The 17,650-nt window shown below is 36.3% G+C and overlaps 3 protein-coding genes across 3 annotated transcripts; 1 reads left to right on the top strand and 2 right to left on the bottom strand.

Moving 5' to 3' along the window:
* Positions 1–4,799: 4,799 nt before the first annotated feature.
* Positions 4,800–5,365, bottom strand: GCK72_007991 (uncharacterized protein; the record flags this gene model as incomplete). Its single annotated transcript, XM_053726583.1, has 2 exons — positions 4,800–5,186; positions 5,234–5,365. The coding sequence occupies 2 exons, from the start codon at positions 5,363–5,365 to the stop codon at positions 4,800–4,802; spliced, it is 519 nt and encodes a 172-aa protein (XP_053590777.1).
* A 1,676-nt stretch (positions 5,366–7,041) lies between these two features.
* Positions 7,042–8,055, top strand: GCK72_007990 (uncharacterized protein; the record flags this gene model as incomplete). Its single annotated transcript, XM_053726582.1, has 4 exons — positions 7,042–7,106; positions 7,158–7,476; positions 7,624–7,871; positions 7,920–8,055. 4 exons carry the CDS (start codon positions 7,042–7,044, stop codon positions 8,053–8,055), a joined length of 768 nt encoding a protein of 255 aa, XP_053590776.1.
* Positions 8,056–9,382: 1,327 nt separating this feature from the next.
* GCK72_007989 (uncharacterized protein) lies at positions 9,383–17,638 on the bottom strand (the record flags this gene model as incomplete). Its single annotated transcript, XM_053726581.1, has 11 exons — positions 9,383–9,629; positions 10,018–10,412; positions 11,253–11,508; positions 11,927–12,118; positions 12,895–13,163; positions 14,012–14,143; positions 14,935–15,124; positions 15,526–15,638; positions 15,692–15,808; positions 16,505–16,588; positions 17,537–17,638. The coding sequence occupies 11 exons, from the start codon at positions 17,636–17,638 to the stop codon at positions 9,383–9,385; spliced, it is 2,097 nt and encodes a 698-aa protein (XP_053590775.1).
* Between the last annotated feature and the right edge of the window lie 12 nt (positions 17,639–17,650).

Raw genomic sequence — 17,650 nt, 5'->3', positions numbered from 1 at the left:
GGTATTCACCAATCTGTAACATTTTCTTTTCAGTTTAACACTACTGCTTTCAAATTACTTTTTGCTCGCCATATGTGGTAGACATGTTAACTTGAACTCCTTCTTTTCTTCCAAACCATGCCAAGTATTTTTGGCTGATTACCGAACTGTTGACAGAAGCAGAAGGCTTAACATCTAAAACAATTGGTTTTTCAGGATCCAAGTGATTTCTTCGAAAAACTAGTGCAGCAGCAGACGCCGCAGTTGTTGACTCCTGAACTTGTACATTTCGTTTTGTATTAAATGGGAAATAACTCACTTCCAAAAGACACACATTGGTCATAGCTTCAAATTCTGTTTCGAAAATATTCATTGCTTTTGCAAGAATATAAACATCATTGTAGCAATACCTTATGATTTCATCAACAAAATGAAATGTTTTGTTTGCATTTCTCTCATTTTCAAGAAAACTCAAGACTTGCTTCTTAACAGAAGAAGGTTTGTTTTCCAAATTGTACCATTTGTCTTCTGGCATACTGCCGTTGTAGTCATAGTGTTCAGGTTTTATGAACAAAACAGGAAAATCTCTGAAAAATAATAGTTTGTTTTAGCTAGAAGAATTATCACTTGCCCTTTGACTGAGTCAATTTCGAATGCTTTCCCTAATGCAGAAAGACTCATCGTCAAAAACTTCATTGAATCCAACAATCTTACACCTCTATGTTCCATGAATATCAGTTTTGTACCATCCAGTATAAGGTTAGGTGACGCTTTGTTACTTGCTATCATCTTTTCCAGTATGAATTGTGCATCATATCTGAAAAGTAGTATTAATAATGTTTTCTAAGCAATCACAAATTACCCAGATGCATTGTGTGCCAGTAAAACACTTCCTTTGTGATGATCCGCAAAGAGCCATTCGGTTAGTTCAGAAGCAACATCAACGTTTCTATTATTAATGGTGACACATTCAATAATTTTCAGTCTTCCATCCGGTGCACATTTTTTACAAGTTTCCTTCCAGGCATCTTTAAGAGCTTTTGGTATTGATGAAGCACACTCTGGACAACAACGAAGTGCCACAAAAAGAACTGGATACTGTTGACCCGTCTTTTCATCTGCTCTACTCTAAAAACAATACATTAACAAAAATAAAACTAGGTATTGATTATACCTCAATGTCAAAGAATACTCGCCGCCTTGTCAATCTCTTCTCATTTTTCTTTGAAATAGGCATAATGCATTGATGATTTTTTGCTCTTTTACAGCTACATCGGTAACACCATTTTTCTCCACACTTATGAGCATCCTTGTTTTTGTTTGTATAAAATGCTTCACCACATTTCTTGCAAAATTGTGTGTGTTGACAACGACTTTTTCCGTTTTTAGGTCCTGAAAGCATATGTCAACTACTTTAAAATGCTGTTTTGTTACCGTTTTTCAAATGATTTTCAAAGCATAACTGGGAACGGAATTTAATTGTGCATTTGTTACAACGAACTTCTTCATCTTCCTTCAAAATAATACAGTTCTTCTGGCCGCACACGCGATGAATTAGTGGACAATTGTAGTGTGATGATGAATTATTGTACTTCGTGTTACATAAAAAACAATAATATTCCGTTTTGAGAAGTGCGCAGATACTTCTCACACCGCTGAAGTGTCCGTTAGACAGATACAAAACCAGTTGCTTACTTGACCCGACATAGGGACCCATATAGTATGGCGTAGTTGAATTTTCAACAAAGACAACTATTTGATGTGTACTTGCAAATACAGTTTTCTGAAATTGATCTATATCCAGTCTGTCAAAATCACTAGATTTCGTCATTCCTGCTCTCTGAAATGAAAATTTGTTTGATAATATATTACATCCATATTTTTACCTCTTTCAAGTCATTCACTGCGTCATATACTTCTGAACAAATTCCTGGGCGTTTATATGTTTTCCTGACGGAACTGCGGTACTTGTTTTGATTTTCAATGGTACGATTTTGTTTCCATTCATGATACATAAGAGTTTGATAAAGTGCATGAACTAGGCAATTTTCAAGTACTGAAATAAACATAATTATTGTTATGAAGTCATATGATTTTGTTACCTTCATTTGGCATTATGTTTGATCTCGTCTGTTTTGTTTTCATCATAGTTTTGGTCTCACAACATGGTTCGTAGATGGTATCATCAGTTTTTTTCTTCTTTTCAAATGCGGTAAGCTCCAAAATATCTCCTGTATTGAACTTCCGTTTTCCACTTCCTGACGGTGGATTGAGATATGTGATTCTCAAAGTCAATTTGGGATCCTCTAGTTCAAGAGGAGATCTACTTGATTGTGACATCCTTGCCATATTTTCCACAATCTCCGAAACAGACATATTATTGATTTTTTGGAATGCCATTCCAACAGATTCTTGAAATTCTGAAGATTCGAAGTTGAATCCTGCTCTAGTCCGTGGAGTTTTGAATGGATCATTTCTCTGAACTAGTTCAATCAGCGTGTCTGCAAATAGTTCTGCTCCACGTGGATCTGACGTCATGGATGGTGGAAGTTCGAGAGAAAGTGTTACTGTCTTCACAAGTCCATTAAATCTTCCTTTTGCGTCTTCAGCAAGTTTTGTCAGAACTCGAACATTGGCTCCTCCCACTTGTACCTAATATATCTTTCAATCAAAATAAAAATGTAATTTCTCTTACCACTTTGTCATCACTTTCATCTAGTTTTGAATCCATCATATGAAATTAAAAGAAAATAAATTATTTCAGAATAGGAATAAGCAGAGTCTGCACTTGTGAAAGTGTGTAATGAATGATTTTCCGTCAAAATATGTGCCTTATATACCCCTCCGTGTGGTTGATAATTTGCCTTATTTCATACTTTATGCTGAATTCTATCATTCTTGATCATTCCACCGCCATATGTCCAATTATCGTCACTTTTGCAAGTTTATCATCACTGTATAGAAAATGTGATAATAATGGGAATATAAGGAATACGTGGTTTTAGGTAAAATTACTGTTTCAAGAGCTTTTCCTACTTTGTTTCAGTAAGTGTTCGAACACGATATCATTTTATGACGTCATACTATTGTTTTTAGTGATGACGTCACTTGTTTCATAAAAGTACCAAATGAAAGACCTAGCAAAATATATGTGAGCTCTCCTAGTGTAAGGGATCAGTAATCCCTAACGGATAGTTTGTCACGGCTCCATTAGTCATCCTCAGATTGGCCACTCACACCGCGTTCCCATATGACTCACATCCCGAATACAGTCGCGGAAGTCTATTTCCAGACAAGTTACTTTCCCAACTCATAATCTTCCCCTTCTAGCACATTCCCAAGACCCAATCGATTAGTCACCGTCCCAACAACCTCTTAATCTCCCACAATCTCTAAGAATGTTATTCCAGTAGCAGCAGTACAAAAGGGACCCCCGCCACCACACAAGGAGCTTGAACCGGACTCCTAAATCTCTGTCTTATTTATAGCGCTCGAAATGGGGCGTCCCAGATTTTTTCCGGTCATTTTGGAAAACTGTCAATTTTTGTCGGGGAGTAGTCAAACTTTCACAGAGCCCGAAGACATAGCTGGGGATGCGATTTCCAAAGTTTCAAGAATATAGGTTCATTTTTAGCCGTTTTATGACAATCCGGGACGTGCGGGACGGGGACGCGGGACGTCCCACCGCGTCTCATTTCAAGCCCTACTTATTTATATTCTTAATCATTCTGAAGTAGGCCCGCGTATTCATTTATTCTAGCAATTTCTAACAAGGTTTGATATTCACGCCCTCATTCTACTGTACCGAATTCAGAATATCACACTAGAATATAGTTGTGTCAAGTGTAAACATATGTTTTCTTACGTCTTGTTTTACATTTATTGTGCTATCTTTTTGTTACTTTGTTTATGCTGACTTATTAATTTCATTAACTATCAATCAGGATTCATAGTAACTCCTTAGTTTACAATGAAGTTTCCTCTATTTTTTGAACGAAGTTGAAATGAAAAGTTTATTCTTGTTATTGAAATTTGAAGATTTTTCGTCTGAGTGTATACGTGACATTCTTCATCTGAACGTATTTTGTCTATTTGATACCACATATGACTAATAATAAACTGCTTTTTGTTTTATGTATGCCACAGACTTACGTCTGTGCTAAATCTCATGTACAAAACTATAGTGTCGGAAGAAATTTTTAACCCTGATGAGTTATTTACTACACTTCTGAACTTTGGATCGTTAAGAAGACATCCCTACTACATTGAGTCTGTCTTGCTTTATGCAACTAAACGTGGTGCTCAATACTTTCACAACCGGTTATTAAATTCATTGCCTGCCGACACTATTCCTGCCGAAATCTCCTCAACAGCATTTAAGTCAAATCTACATATAACAAACCTTGATATACCTCACCCTACACCTTCATAATGACTAAACCTCTTTTTACTCACCTATTATTGTATTTTTTTCTCTATAAACATTTTATGTGTTAGTTTCGCAATTAATTAGTTTACCCTTTCATTAAAAATATATTCACTTCATGTAATGAATAATAATTTATATGCTTAGTATAATTCCTATTGTTATAGTCACGATCGCGATAAGTTTCCTTCTTGTCTGATACAAACCCCGCTTTGATTTTCAACATAACAACGCATTGGAATTATTTTCAGACTTGGTTTTTAATGTAATGCTCCATTTTTCGCTTCATTGGAAAATACAAAATTTATTTAAGAACTACAAAATAATATAGGTATACATAGATTATTGATACTGTAAATAGTGTAAAGTTAAACAAAAATACACAGAGTCGACTTCAATTCGATCTTGGTGGATTCAAATATGTGAAAATCACTGATGTTTGTCGGAGTCCAAGGTCGATGTCGTGCTCCGACTTTTCAATACAACGAACAACATCAAAGTTTTTGATGGCTCCTATTGGTTTGAATTGAGTAGACACATCACAATTATTGTCACCTCCATCAATGGCAATGGATACGATGGTGCGGTCAGATTTGAATGGGTTATGAGATTTCATGAGCTTGATAACACATTCTCCGAATTTTTCGGATCCTGAGTCAAGCAAAATCAAAGCTGGTGGTAGTTCGAGAAGAAGACGGACAGTTGCAATCGCTCCTCGAAACTTTCCTCTTGGCTCATCAAATGTCTTTCTCAAAACTCTTACAATATTTTTTGACTCGAGCTGAAATATTAACACTTGTAAATTGAAACTTAAATACTTTTATGTACCTTTTGACTCGGAAGGTTTTCCTTGGCATCTACTTCATCAGGAGATGATTCATCATTTGATGGAAATGTTGGATCGTCTATTTGAACTTCATCATGTGAAATTGTCAACAATATTCTCTTATAGTTAGCCATTTTCTGGAAGATGAATGTTATAATTTTAGAATAAATATCTGAAATTGAAAACAATAGTCATAAACAGCAAAAAAAAAAAAAATGAATAAAATGAAAACTCACATAAATTTTTGCTCAGAATGATAATTTAGGTACGGACAAGCCGTCTTAAATACTATTTTATTAGGCTCCGCCCATTTTCAGGTTTGTGATTAGTCGTAAGACACCGTAAAAACATTGAAAAGTGTGAAAATGCATGAAAGTAGTATTTTGTGCCTAATACACCCCTTTTCTGAGAATAACATTGTATATTATGTTCAAGTTCATGTTTCAAAACAAAAATGAATTAAGTGTATCAACTGTTCACGTGACAAGATGATGATGTTCACGTGTCAAACTTCTGGAATTATCAGTTACTTACTCTCTTAATTACTTGAACTAATTAATTAAATGCTAATTAGCGATAGAGAACTAATTAGTTAAAACAGAATAATTATTAATTAATTAAAAATAAACAATAAACAAACAAACAATAGCGCTGGAAATACGGTTTCCCTGTTCTCAATGACATGGCCACACTTGCTCCTCACCTTGTCTGTGCGTTAGCACACACCCATACTTCTCTTTCACCGACAAGAAATTTTCGTCCTCAAAAATAAGGCATTTGTGACGGATTTCGAGAGGAATACTCTCAGAAGTTACAACTGTAGTTTTAGAAAATCCAAATTCCAAGTCTATTAATTCAAATCTATGTCATGGAAATAAAATATTTGGATTCGGAAAGTTGAGTGCTTCAAAATCAGTATAATCATGGCAAGGTTTCGAGAAAATTTGGTCTCGACGCGAAAACTACAGTAGTCCGCTGAAAGCAGGGCGGAACTTAACTTGCCCAGAAGTCAGGCTTATGGGTATTTTTATGAAAGCTGAAAATTTACTGATTCTGAATACTTAGTTCTTATCGAGTTTGATGCAAAACTCGCAAAGTTGCTTTCCAAAAATCAAAAACTCACTTTGAGAACTCGTAACTTTTTGAGTTCTAGAGCTACGGTTATAGTTTTACGCTTATTCGTAGGTAACAACACTGACTTTAAAAACTTATTTTTGAACGATTTCTAAAAAACATACCCCTTTGAGCTGTTGTTGAAAGTGTGAAAAAAAACGGAAGTGTGATGTTACGATAAGTGCCTAATTTCGAGAATCGAGTCACCTTCCACATGCTCAAAATTCACCACTGTTGTGCATTGTCCATGATTGTGATTGAAATTAGCGCTATTAGTATTGCATTTAGAACAGATTGTCTAAAAAAACGTTTTTAGACAATCTGTTTGCCATTCTTTTAATAGTCTCTTTTATTGTAATTAGGACAATACCCCTACTAAATTCAACCCATTAAACTAGCTTTCTGCATTCCTTAATTGCCCAACCCTACAACTTAGCAACATATGGATGGGGAAACACCCCGAGATTAGCATCCGATCAATTAGCACTTGACGTACACCCCTTAACAACGTCGTAGATGACATTTGACCTTCTCTTCTCCTCTTTTTCTCATCTAATCCAGTGTTACTGGCTCCTCAGGAGTCTCTGAGCTATTTGCACAGGACGATGACGTGGCAGATGGTATCTCTGCCCCGTCTCATCCCCTACTGTCCACCTCCCCCCTCATTCTTTCCTCATTCCTTCCCTACACATCACCGATGCCTCCTCCTCTATCCTATCCTGCCCTGAAACTTGTATTGGAGTATTTGGAAGCGAAAAAACGGTTAGTTATCTTCAGTTTTTATGAATTCCCTATTATCGACACCGCTTCCAGGTATCACATCACATCTCGTAACAGTGCTCTTCAAAAATTAGATAAGATAATCCCTCTTCGCGTGAGAGATCTTGAAATACGGGACGACTGTGTTTCTCTAGACAATTTATCATACGGCACGGGCTTTGAGTACCTGTTTTCGAAATGGGAAACCGATGAAGAACTGCAGGAACTCTTGAAAATTCATGAAGCAAAGGAAAAATTAGTGAAAAAGTATTTGGAAGCAAAACCTAGTATCCTAGTGGATTGTGTTGGTTTCTACTATATGAAGTCTTATAAACAAGTTCCAGTGAAACTCAACTTGATCACCAACACATTGGTAACAATAGGTTGTTCCAATTTCACGAATTTACTTCCAATTATCGATTCTCGCAGCTTCCCTTTGAAAAATCTAAAACTTTTTCAAGATAGATTAATTTATGTTGATCATCCAGTTGTCAATACCACTGAAGATGTGATTTTTCAGTTTGACGGAGAGAACGAACTGATTAAAGGAATTGAAAAACTTCACAGAAAAAAACTATCTATTCATAATGTTGGCTATGAAAACGTCGATGCAGTGAAAATAATTAACGACTGGATAAAGAACGGAAGGGAAGTCGGAACAGAGTATTTGCTCGGCTTCACTTTTGATTTTTGGATGAGACGAATGCTGAGAGACTTAAAAAATGAGTTCGATGAGTTCGAGAATGATTTGGAGGGGATCAATGTGCGGTACGCAATTAATTAAAATTATTTCCAACTCTTCATTCATTTTTACAGTTTTCTCGACAGAGAGCCGCGGTTTTTGATTCCAATAAGCCCAATATCCAAGATTATTATCTATGGAACTGAGATACAGTCAAAAGACGGCACCGTCTATCAACTTGTGTTGAAGGTGGTCTCTACGGATGAATGATAAGAAACATTTCCACTTTTGTCTAAGTTCTAACGCGTTTACGCTTATTTTCTTGCGTAAGTCACCATTTGAGTCCTGAAATTTTTCAAATTTTAATTAATGTAATTGAAGCTTAAAGTTTTGCGTACTCCTTCTCATCTCCTTGTCCTTTTCTCCTGCATCTTCTAACTACACAATTACAACTTTTTCCTGTTACATTTTTCCTGTTACCACCAATTGGATTCAATGTTAAAGTGTCACGTGGCGCAGACCGGACACTACAACTTGGGCCGGTTTCTTCCCCTCAACCTGCTAAATTTTCTGTCTTAATTAAATGTTCGTATTACATCGTTCTTCTTCTATTTTTTGCATTTTCCATTCTCATTCATCTTAATACTATTTATCCTGCATTTTTTCCAAATATCATGTGTCTCTCTCAACTTTGAATTAAAATTAACCACTAACCGATTTTCTATTGATCTGCTAAACTCAATTTAATGAATCTTGTTTTCTGCATTCACTATCCGCCCAACTCGATCTCTACCAAGATACAGTAGATGGAAGATTATATGAAAAATTATGTGAACTTTATAATAAAGATTTTGATGAAAATAGATATGTGGAAAAGCTGAAAGTTCAAAAAGACGTGAAATAACTTACATAACTCAAATGCAAGACTTATATTTAAACACGTATGCAGACATAATTCGGAGTAAAGAGTACGCAGGTGGTAGTCCCTCTATTGTTCAGAGTGAATTTTTGATTTTTTGAAAGTAACTTTGCGAGTTTTGCATTAAACTCGATAAGAACTAGATAATCAGAATCAGTAAACTTTCAGCTTTCACAAAAATACCCACAAGCCTGACTTCTGGGCAAGTTAAGTTCCGCCCTGCTTTCAGCGGACTACTGTAGTTTTCGCGTCGAGACCAAATTTTATCAAAACCTTGGTTTGTGGGTATTTTTCTGAAAGTATTGAAAGTGCTGATTTCGAAAATTTAGATTTCATTGAATTCGGATCGATCCATCGAGATACAATAGAAAGTCGTTTTGGGTTACTGTAGTTTTTCTTGTCGATACCCAACTTACACCAAACCTGGGCATGGTTATACTCATTTCAAAACTCTCAACCTTCCGAATACAATTATTTTATTTTTATGACATAGATTTGGATTCCTAGGCTTCGATTTTGGATTTTCTAAGATATCTGTTTGTGTTTTTCACCTTATCTTCATTTTCTTCCATTTAAGTTCCTATTTTCATTATAAATTTAAAAAATCACAACATTTATTGACATAATGAGGTTAATGCAACAGTTTTCACCCGAAAAGTTCAATTATTTTTTAAAAAGTTACTTATACTTATAACTTCTGACAGTGTTCCTTTCGAAATCCGTCACAAATGCCTTATTTTTGTGGACAAAAATGCCACAGGGCGCCATGAATTTCTCGTGGGGTCCCGGTTCGATGGAATAGAGAAAATCTCCCTTGTAACTGACAACACCAATCGTCGTACGATCCATCTTTTTGTCGGTGAAGATGACGACGATTTGACCGGTGGTGACGTCACACGTGACGGTGGTGATGTTGAAACGACCGCTGAAATTGAAGAATTTATCAAATTTTAGGCATTTTAAAGAAAAAGTGGGGAAAAACTTGTTGGGTTTGAAAGAATTGCTATGCTATCTAGACTACAAACTACAAATCGGGGTCTGCTAGCAATGGAAAGTGTAGTCTGTAGTCTATCTTACTTTCGCTCGAATTAAGTGGTTTTTCGGTTTCTAATCATTTTTCAACCTTCAAATTTTGGGTTTTCGTATAGAAATTCTGATGGTTACAACTTTTCCCGTCTATGCTCAGAATTCTGAATGCCGGATCTCGAAAATAAGAAAAAATGAGACATCGGTCTGCTAGCTTGACTACAAACTACAAATATCGTAGCTAGCTGACCAACATTCAAATTCTGCCATTTTCTCCCAAAACTAACCCAATTTTCGGCATCACAGTGCCCGGAGGTGACACATTCAACCGTCTCATCATCTTTCCAGCACCATCATACAGTAACAGCTCATCGGTCGTTCCAACAATGACGTCATCATCCATCCCCACGCCAACACACTTCACCTCGGCACCTTTCGTCTCTCTGACTGGGAAACTGAGGACCGGTTTGAAGTTGGCGTCGAAAATGAAGATTTTCGTCTTATCCGCAATGACGAATCGGCCGCGCGAGTCGACGGCCACATCGGTCGGCTGATAGAATTCCGAGAATTGAACGGCCTTCAGAATCTCTCCACGGGTATTTAGTTTGCTCAGCATTTTTTGTTGCCAGGAGAGCACGACGAGCTCCTCGTTACCGAGGTAGACCATGCCGACGGTACCGCTCTGGAAAAACGAAGGAGTGCGGTGGGGCGTCTTTGCATATTTGTGAAAATCAAAAAGAAAGTTTTGTAGATCTTATCGTCGGCTACATTTTGAGCTTTAAATTGACCAAAAAAGTTAAAAATGAGCGAAGTTACAGCACAAACAGCGGAAAAGTCAACATTTTGCTTTAAATTTTTGATTTCTCAACTTTGAAGCGGTGCGGTGGAGCGTCTTTGCATATTTGTGAAAAATAAAACGATAATTTTGTAGATCATAACATTAGCTACATTTTGACTTAAAAATCATTTGAAAATGTTGAAAACGGGCGGTGCTATACACAAAAATGTAAAAAAAAGACTTTTCCCATTCAAGACGGGATTCTGGCAATTCGAAGATGTGCGGTGGAGCGGGTTTGCATCCAAATGAGAATTTTAGTAATACATTTTGTAGATCATAAATTTCGCTATATTTTAAACTAAAACATCTCGGAAATATTAAAAATGAAAGGAGTTACAACAGAAACCGTGAAAAATAAAAAATTTTAATTTTTAAAATTTTATTTCTAAACTTTGAACGAGTTTGGTAGAGCACAGTTGCATTTTCATAAAATCAAAACTAGATAATTTTGTAGCCCTTGAGATTCTTCATCTTTTAATATAAAAATAATATAGAAATTCTGAAAATGGGCGGAGCTACATTCAAAAAATCACTTAAGAAAATAAAAATCGCAAATTTTAACTAAAAACTCTATAACTCCGCCAACTTTCCGAGTTTTTTCGTGATTTTTATTTCAAAATGTAGCCAATGTCCTGGACTACACTTCTATTAATTAACATTTCCAAAAAAACACATTTGATCTACCTTAAACTCGTCATTCCTGACATCGGTAATCACATCTCCATCCTCTCGTAACACTCGTACCCTCTTATTTCCGGAATCCAGTACAAACATCCGTTTCGTCGGTTCATCCCACCAGCATTTTGTCGGATACTTGAATGTGACCGGCATTTGCCAATCATACGAATGCCAGTTGTTGATTCGAATTTGGAGGGGACTGTTGGCCACCGGACGGCCGAAGATTTTCACCGAGATTTGGTAGTCGCCCGCGTGCGTTAGTCTGCAAATAGAAAATGATGATTGTTATTTTGCTTTAATTGATAGAAAAAGTGATGCTGATCATTTTTCTAGTTGATCATTCTTTGATAGGTGGCCTAGGTTTTGAGATATATCCTTTAGAAACTGGTGGCCTAGGATCCGACAGGGGAAGTTAGGCCACCAAGCTAGTTGGATCGATAGAAAATGAGATTCTAATCATTCTTGTAGTTGACCACTTTTTTCTATTTCCTCACGTTTCCGAGTTATACGCCAAAAACTGTCGGTGGCCTAGGATCCGACAAATTTGGGAAGTTAGGCCACCATTCCAAACCAGGGCAATATGGGTATCAAAACTTTGGAAATTTTATAGAGAATCCCAATTTTCAGGTTTCCGACTGTTTCAGAGCTGTTTTCACCAATTTTCAGAGTATTTAACTCACTTGAAATACAACTGATAAGTTCCATCATTCTCATCTGCCACTCTGATATTTTTGACCTCTTCTTCGGCGCGTTTTTTGTACGCATCTGCCAGACGATTTGTGGATAAATGAGAGTCGAGAGCAATTAGTTCCAGCTCCACTTCCACCGGGTCACCGCCAGTTTTTCGAGCCTTACCGTCGACGTCGCGGGTGCTGGAAATGGGATTTTCAGGGTTATTTGGTATTAATTGAAAATATAAAAAATTCCCTTCATTTTAAGCTAAAATCCTAGAAAACTTTTGAAAATGGGGGAGTTTAATCCAAAAATGTGAAAAATTAAGGGTTTTTGAGATTAAAATTGTTGTATTTATGTCCATTTTTGAGATAATTGCATGATTTTTAGTGATAATTCAGTATAATGAGTTTGTTTCAAATCTGATGTAATATTAATTTTGACGGTAAGCACTGTAGAACTTAAAAATCAGGTCAAACTGAAAAAATCGGCAAAAAATTTGAAATTTAAAACTTTAGCATACTGTAGCTCCGCCCATTTTATAGGAATCTAGACTAAATCAGGTTTAAATTAAAGCTGATATTTTGGACTACTAATTGAAATACAAAATTTTTTATTTCTACAAAGTTACTTTAAAATTTTTTTTGAAAATCCGAAAAAACCCAAAAAATATAACTATGACGATTTTCAGCACTGTAACTCCGCCCATTTTCAATATTTCTTCTACAGTTTTGGTTTTAATTTAAAATAAACTTTTTTGGTTACAATATCATATAAAAAATTATATGCTAGTCACTACAAACCTGCTGAAATTACCCAAATTGATTTTCAGCATTTTTTTCTAAAAATCTCTGTAACTCCGCGAGATTTACACTTTTTTCGATGATTTTTGGTTCAAATTAAAGCTGATTTTTTAGATTTTCAGATGGCTACACACTGACTAACAAAACATATCCAAAAAATTCTTAAAACTCACATCAAAGTGACCGTATTCTCGACGTGAATGCCCATATGCGTGGGCACCTCAATCGTCGACGTTCCTGGGAACGTGTTCGACGCATAGAGTTTTCCGAATTCGTTCAAATTCTTCTCCACGTCGACAAGCATCTGCTCTGAGTTCGTATTAATTCTCAAGAATGCATTTTCTCGGGGCTCAATGATTTTCCGTTGCCAATTGTCTTCGGCGGCACCGTCTTTCAGTTGGCGAGCCATTGATCGGATGTCCATTTTGCAGGATTCCAGTTCCTGAAATATATAAAGGGTTGCATTTTTAGAAGAATAGACTGCAATCTACATTAATTGATTGTATAAAAAATTCGCCTTATTTTCAGCCAAAAATGTTGAAAATGAGCGAAAAAAAGGGTTTTCGAGATTAAAATTGTTGTAACTCCGCCCATTTTTGAGCTATCAGACTGGTTTTGGGCTTAAATGAAAGCTGATAAATTGGACTTGCAGGGTTATAAAACAGTAGCTAGAAAAATTGCGAAAAATTTAGCTGAAAATCTCTAAAAATTGGGGGAAAATCAATAATTTTTGAAGTTTTCTTGTTTAAATCCCTCGTAGCTTCGCCCATTTTTGAAAATTCAAAAAACTGTCCGCCAATTAAGTAGTCCGAAAAAATTCTGCATACTTTGAGCTATTTTCAATCTGAGAATCTGAAAAATGGGCGGAGCCTCACCATTTTTGTAATTTTGGGCTAAAAATGAGTGTAACTCCGCCCATTTTTGGGATATCTTTCTGGTTTTTTATTAGAAATGTAGAAAATGTTTTGGACTACAGTATTCAACAAAATTTTTTTAGGACTGACAAAATTTTTATATTCTAGTCAATAAATAAATTAAATTAAAAAATGGGGCGGAGGTATAAGTGAAAGAAGTCTGAAAATGACTAAAAATGGCCAACTCCGCCCATTTTTGACGTTTTCCAGTGTTTTTTGCCTGGATATGACTGGAATTTTCTGGACTACAAACTAGAATTGTTGTCTATCGATGGTGAGAAAAAATCTGAAAGAATTCCAGCCAAAAAAAAACTTTTTTTTTTTGAATTTTTTGGGTAACATTTTCAGCTCCCAAAAAATTATTGTCTTACTGTACCTTCTGTAATTTCTTCTTCTCGTCCTGTATCACTTCCAATTGGTCTTTCAACACTTTTCGCTTCTCATCCCGTCGAACACGGACCGTCTCGATAAGTACACGACGTCGGTTCTCGACCAGATTTGACACTTCCTGGAACAAATTTTTTGAAAAAAATAAAATTTAAAGGCGCATACAGTAACCCAAATCTTCTCTAAAAACCCAAAAAACGTGCCAAAATCGATAGAAAATCTATAAAAATACACGAAAAAAAAAACACTTAAAAATATTGTGAAGGTATGAGAAGGGGGGACGACCGTCACTAAAAAAAATAGTACTTAAATAGTGGAGGGTGTTTAGAGAAAACAGAGTAAACAGTAAAGGGACGTGTAGAATAACAACTTTTTTTTGATTGGCTTTTTTGTTTTTGTAAAAAAAACGAAAAACATTTTTTCGATATCAGAAAAATTGGCGGCAGGAAATTGAAAAAAAGGGGGCGGGGCTTATGAGGGGGTACCGGAAATTTGAAAACGTAATCTTATATAAAAAGATATGCTGATCATTTTTCTAGTTGACCATTTTCCGGTAGGTGGCCTTGGCTTTGAGATATAGCCGATTTAGAGTGGTGGCCTAAGATTTGACTTGGGAAGTTAGGCTACCAAAGTAAATGAATCGATAGAAAATAAGAGTTTGATCATTTTTGTAGTTGACCACTTTTTTCTATTTCTTCACGCCCTTGAGTTATACGCTAAAAACTGTCGGTGGCCTAGGATCCGACAAATTTTAAAAGTTAGGCCACCAGTCCAAACCAGGTCAATATGGGTATCAAAATTTTGGAAATTTTAGGGAGAATCCGAATTTTTAAGTTTTAAAGCTCTAGACTTAAAACAAATCTATCAAAAAGAATAAAACACTTCTTTTTATTATTTTTAAAATTTTCTCACCTGAATCGCCGTATTGATCTGTTCCACAATTTTGTCAACATTTCCATCCAATTGCACAATTTCTCGATTCACCGCCACATGTGCGTCGTCGAGTGCTCGAAGACGTCCCTTCGCTCGGTACACCACGATTTCAGACATTCTCTTGATAGCGATAGAGAGGGGGACTACAGTATGCTCGTCGCATTTTTTGCTGAAAGAAAAATGTTTGAAAATTGTGTGATTTTATAGAAAAAATGATTCTCTATATTTTTTAGTTGGCCATTTTTCGATAAGTGGCCTAGGTTTTAAGATATAGAAAACTTAAAGTGGTGGCCTAGGATCCGAGATAGAAAATTAGGCCACAAATTTACACCAATCGATAGAAAATAAGATTCTGATCATTTTTGTAGTTGACAGTTTTTCTCTATCTCTTCACCCTTCCGAGTTATACCCCAAAACCTGGCGGTGGCCTAGGATCCGATAAATTTGGGAAGTTAGGCCACCATACCAAACTAGGCCGATATGGGTATCAAAACTTTGGAAATTTCATGGAACATCCGAATTTTTAAGTTTCAGAGCTCAAAAACCTCTTTGTAAAATTTTCTGACTCACTTTATGACAGAAGTTTGACAATGCTCACAGAAAACCAAATCACATGTTTCACAATACAGAAGTTGGTCGGATGGATGGTTTGAACACGACGGGACCACATCTTTTCGTTGTCTCTGAAAAAGTCTGTCTGTGTGTCTGTGAGTTCGGTTGTCCGGATGTCCAGTACCTGCATTACATCCAATAATTGGTTGATAAAGAAGGCGGCTGGGAAGGAGATGACTCCGCCTGCAGGGATCGGACAAATCTCACGGCATAGAGGACATCGGAGTGTTGGGGGAATTGTCTGGAATTGGAAAATTTGTCTCAAATTTTTGGGACAAAAAATTTTGAAAATGTTTCTTGAGAAACAGATGTTACCATGAGATTCCCAATTTTCCCGTTTTGAATGTCAAAATGTTTGATTTTTAACATCAAATCGGATTCAGCGTGTCTTTTTACCCTTACCCACCAATTTTCAGCACGAAATCTCAAAATGTCGTAAAATTCGGTGTATTGTACGCAATCACTGTGATCTACTCGGTGTCTGCGTACAAAACATCAGATTTCACAACATTTTGAGATTACAAGCTGAAAATTGGTGGATAGGGGTAAAAAGACACGGAAAATCCGAACTTAGTTATCAAATTTTCATATTTTGACATATAGAACGAGAAAACTGTGAAAAATTTTAACCAGTTTTCAATATTTTGATGTCAGAATTTTGGAATTCTGACATCAAAATCAGATTCTCCGTGTTTTTCTACCTCTATCCACCAATTTTCAGCTAGTTATCTGAAAATGTCGTAAAATTCTAGGTATTGTACGCAAACACCAAGTAGATCACAGTGATTGCGTACAATACACCAAATTTTACGACATTTTGAGATATCGAGCTGAAAATTGGTGGATTAGGGTAAATAGACACGCTGAATCCGAATTTGACATCAAAAACGTAAAATTTTGAGTTTTTGTCATTGAAAACGGAGTATTCAGTACTTACCTCTGCACTAAGACCGGCCAACTGAGTCACACAATACAGACAGACGGAGTGGGAGCACGGAAGAAGTTTCGGCTTGCGGGTATTCTAGAAAATATATTTTTGAGTTGAATTGAGAATGTTGAAAATCTATTTTTTTAAATGACAAAAAAAATTTTCGAAAAAAGTTTCAAAAAAAATTTCCCATGTTGAATCAGCGTAAAAGTACACAGAAACAGAAAGGAGCGCGGTGAATGACTACTGACTGAAAAGAAGAGACGAGAGAGTGTGTGAGAGTGAGAGACGCAGAGAGATTGGTCACGTGGAGAGAGAGAGCAGCCACGGAGAGCAAAGGGGAGCGTAGTACATCTATTTATGTATGTAAGTAAGGGGGAAGGAGCAGGATGGAAAGAGTGTCAAGTTTAGTATTAAGAAATATTACACCTGCAGAGAAAGCTACTAACATTTGACCTCAAGGGAGCCCTAAAATCGAAATTTGTTTAATATTCAAAAGAATTTTTTTTAGCTATAACTGAAAACAGACGACTCCAGGAGCTTTAAAACCTAAAATTTCGAGTTCTCCATGAAATTTCCAAGGTTTTGATACCCATATCGGCCTAGTTTGGAGTGGTGACCTAGCTTCCCAAATTTGTCGGATCCTAGGCCACCGGCTGTTTTTAGGGTATAACTCTAAAGGGTGAAGAGATAGAGAACAATGGTCAACTACAAAAATGATCAAAATAAAATTTTCTATCGATTCATATATTTTTTAGCAGTGGCCGAGTTTCTGTAACCTGTCGGATCCTGGGCCACAACTTTGTTTTGGCATGCTAGACCGAAAAATACGTTCTAAAACTGTTTGAAATTTAAAAATTCGGATTCTCCATGAAACTTCTAAAATTTTGATACCCATATTGGCCTGGTGGCCTGACTTTCCAAATTTGTCGGATCATAGGCCACCGGCAGTTTTTGGGGTATAACTCCAAAGGGTGAAGAGATAGAGAACAATGGTCAACTACAAAAATGATCAGAATCTCATTTTCTATAAGAACTCACCCCATCATAAGTGTAGAGACACGTTGAGCATGTCAGAAATGTCTCCGAAAAGTCGTCCACATTGATATTCACTGTTTCTACTAGTGAGGTGCTAGTAGTCATTACCTGAAAAAA

This window comes from Caenorhabditis remanei, chromosome II (genome assembly GCF_010183535.1).
Source record: "Caenorhabditis remanei strain PX506 chromosome II, whole genome shotgun sequence".
Lineage (NCBI taxonomy): Eukaryota > Metazoa > Nematoda > Chromadorea > Rhabditida > Rhabditidae > Caenorhabditis > Caenorhabditis remanei.
Note: the sequence above shows the minus strand (reverse complement) of the source record. Positions and strands in the feature narration are given on the sequence as shown.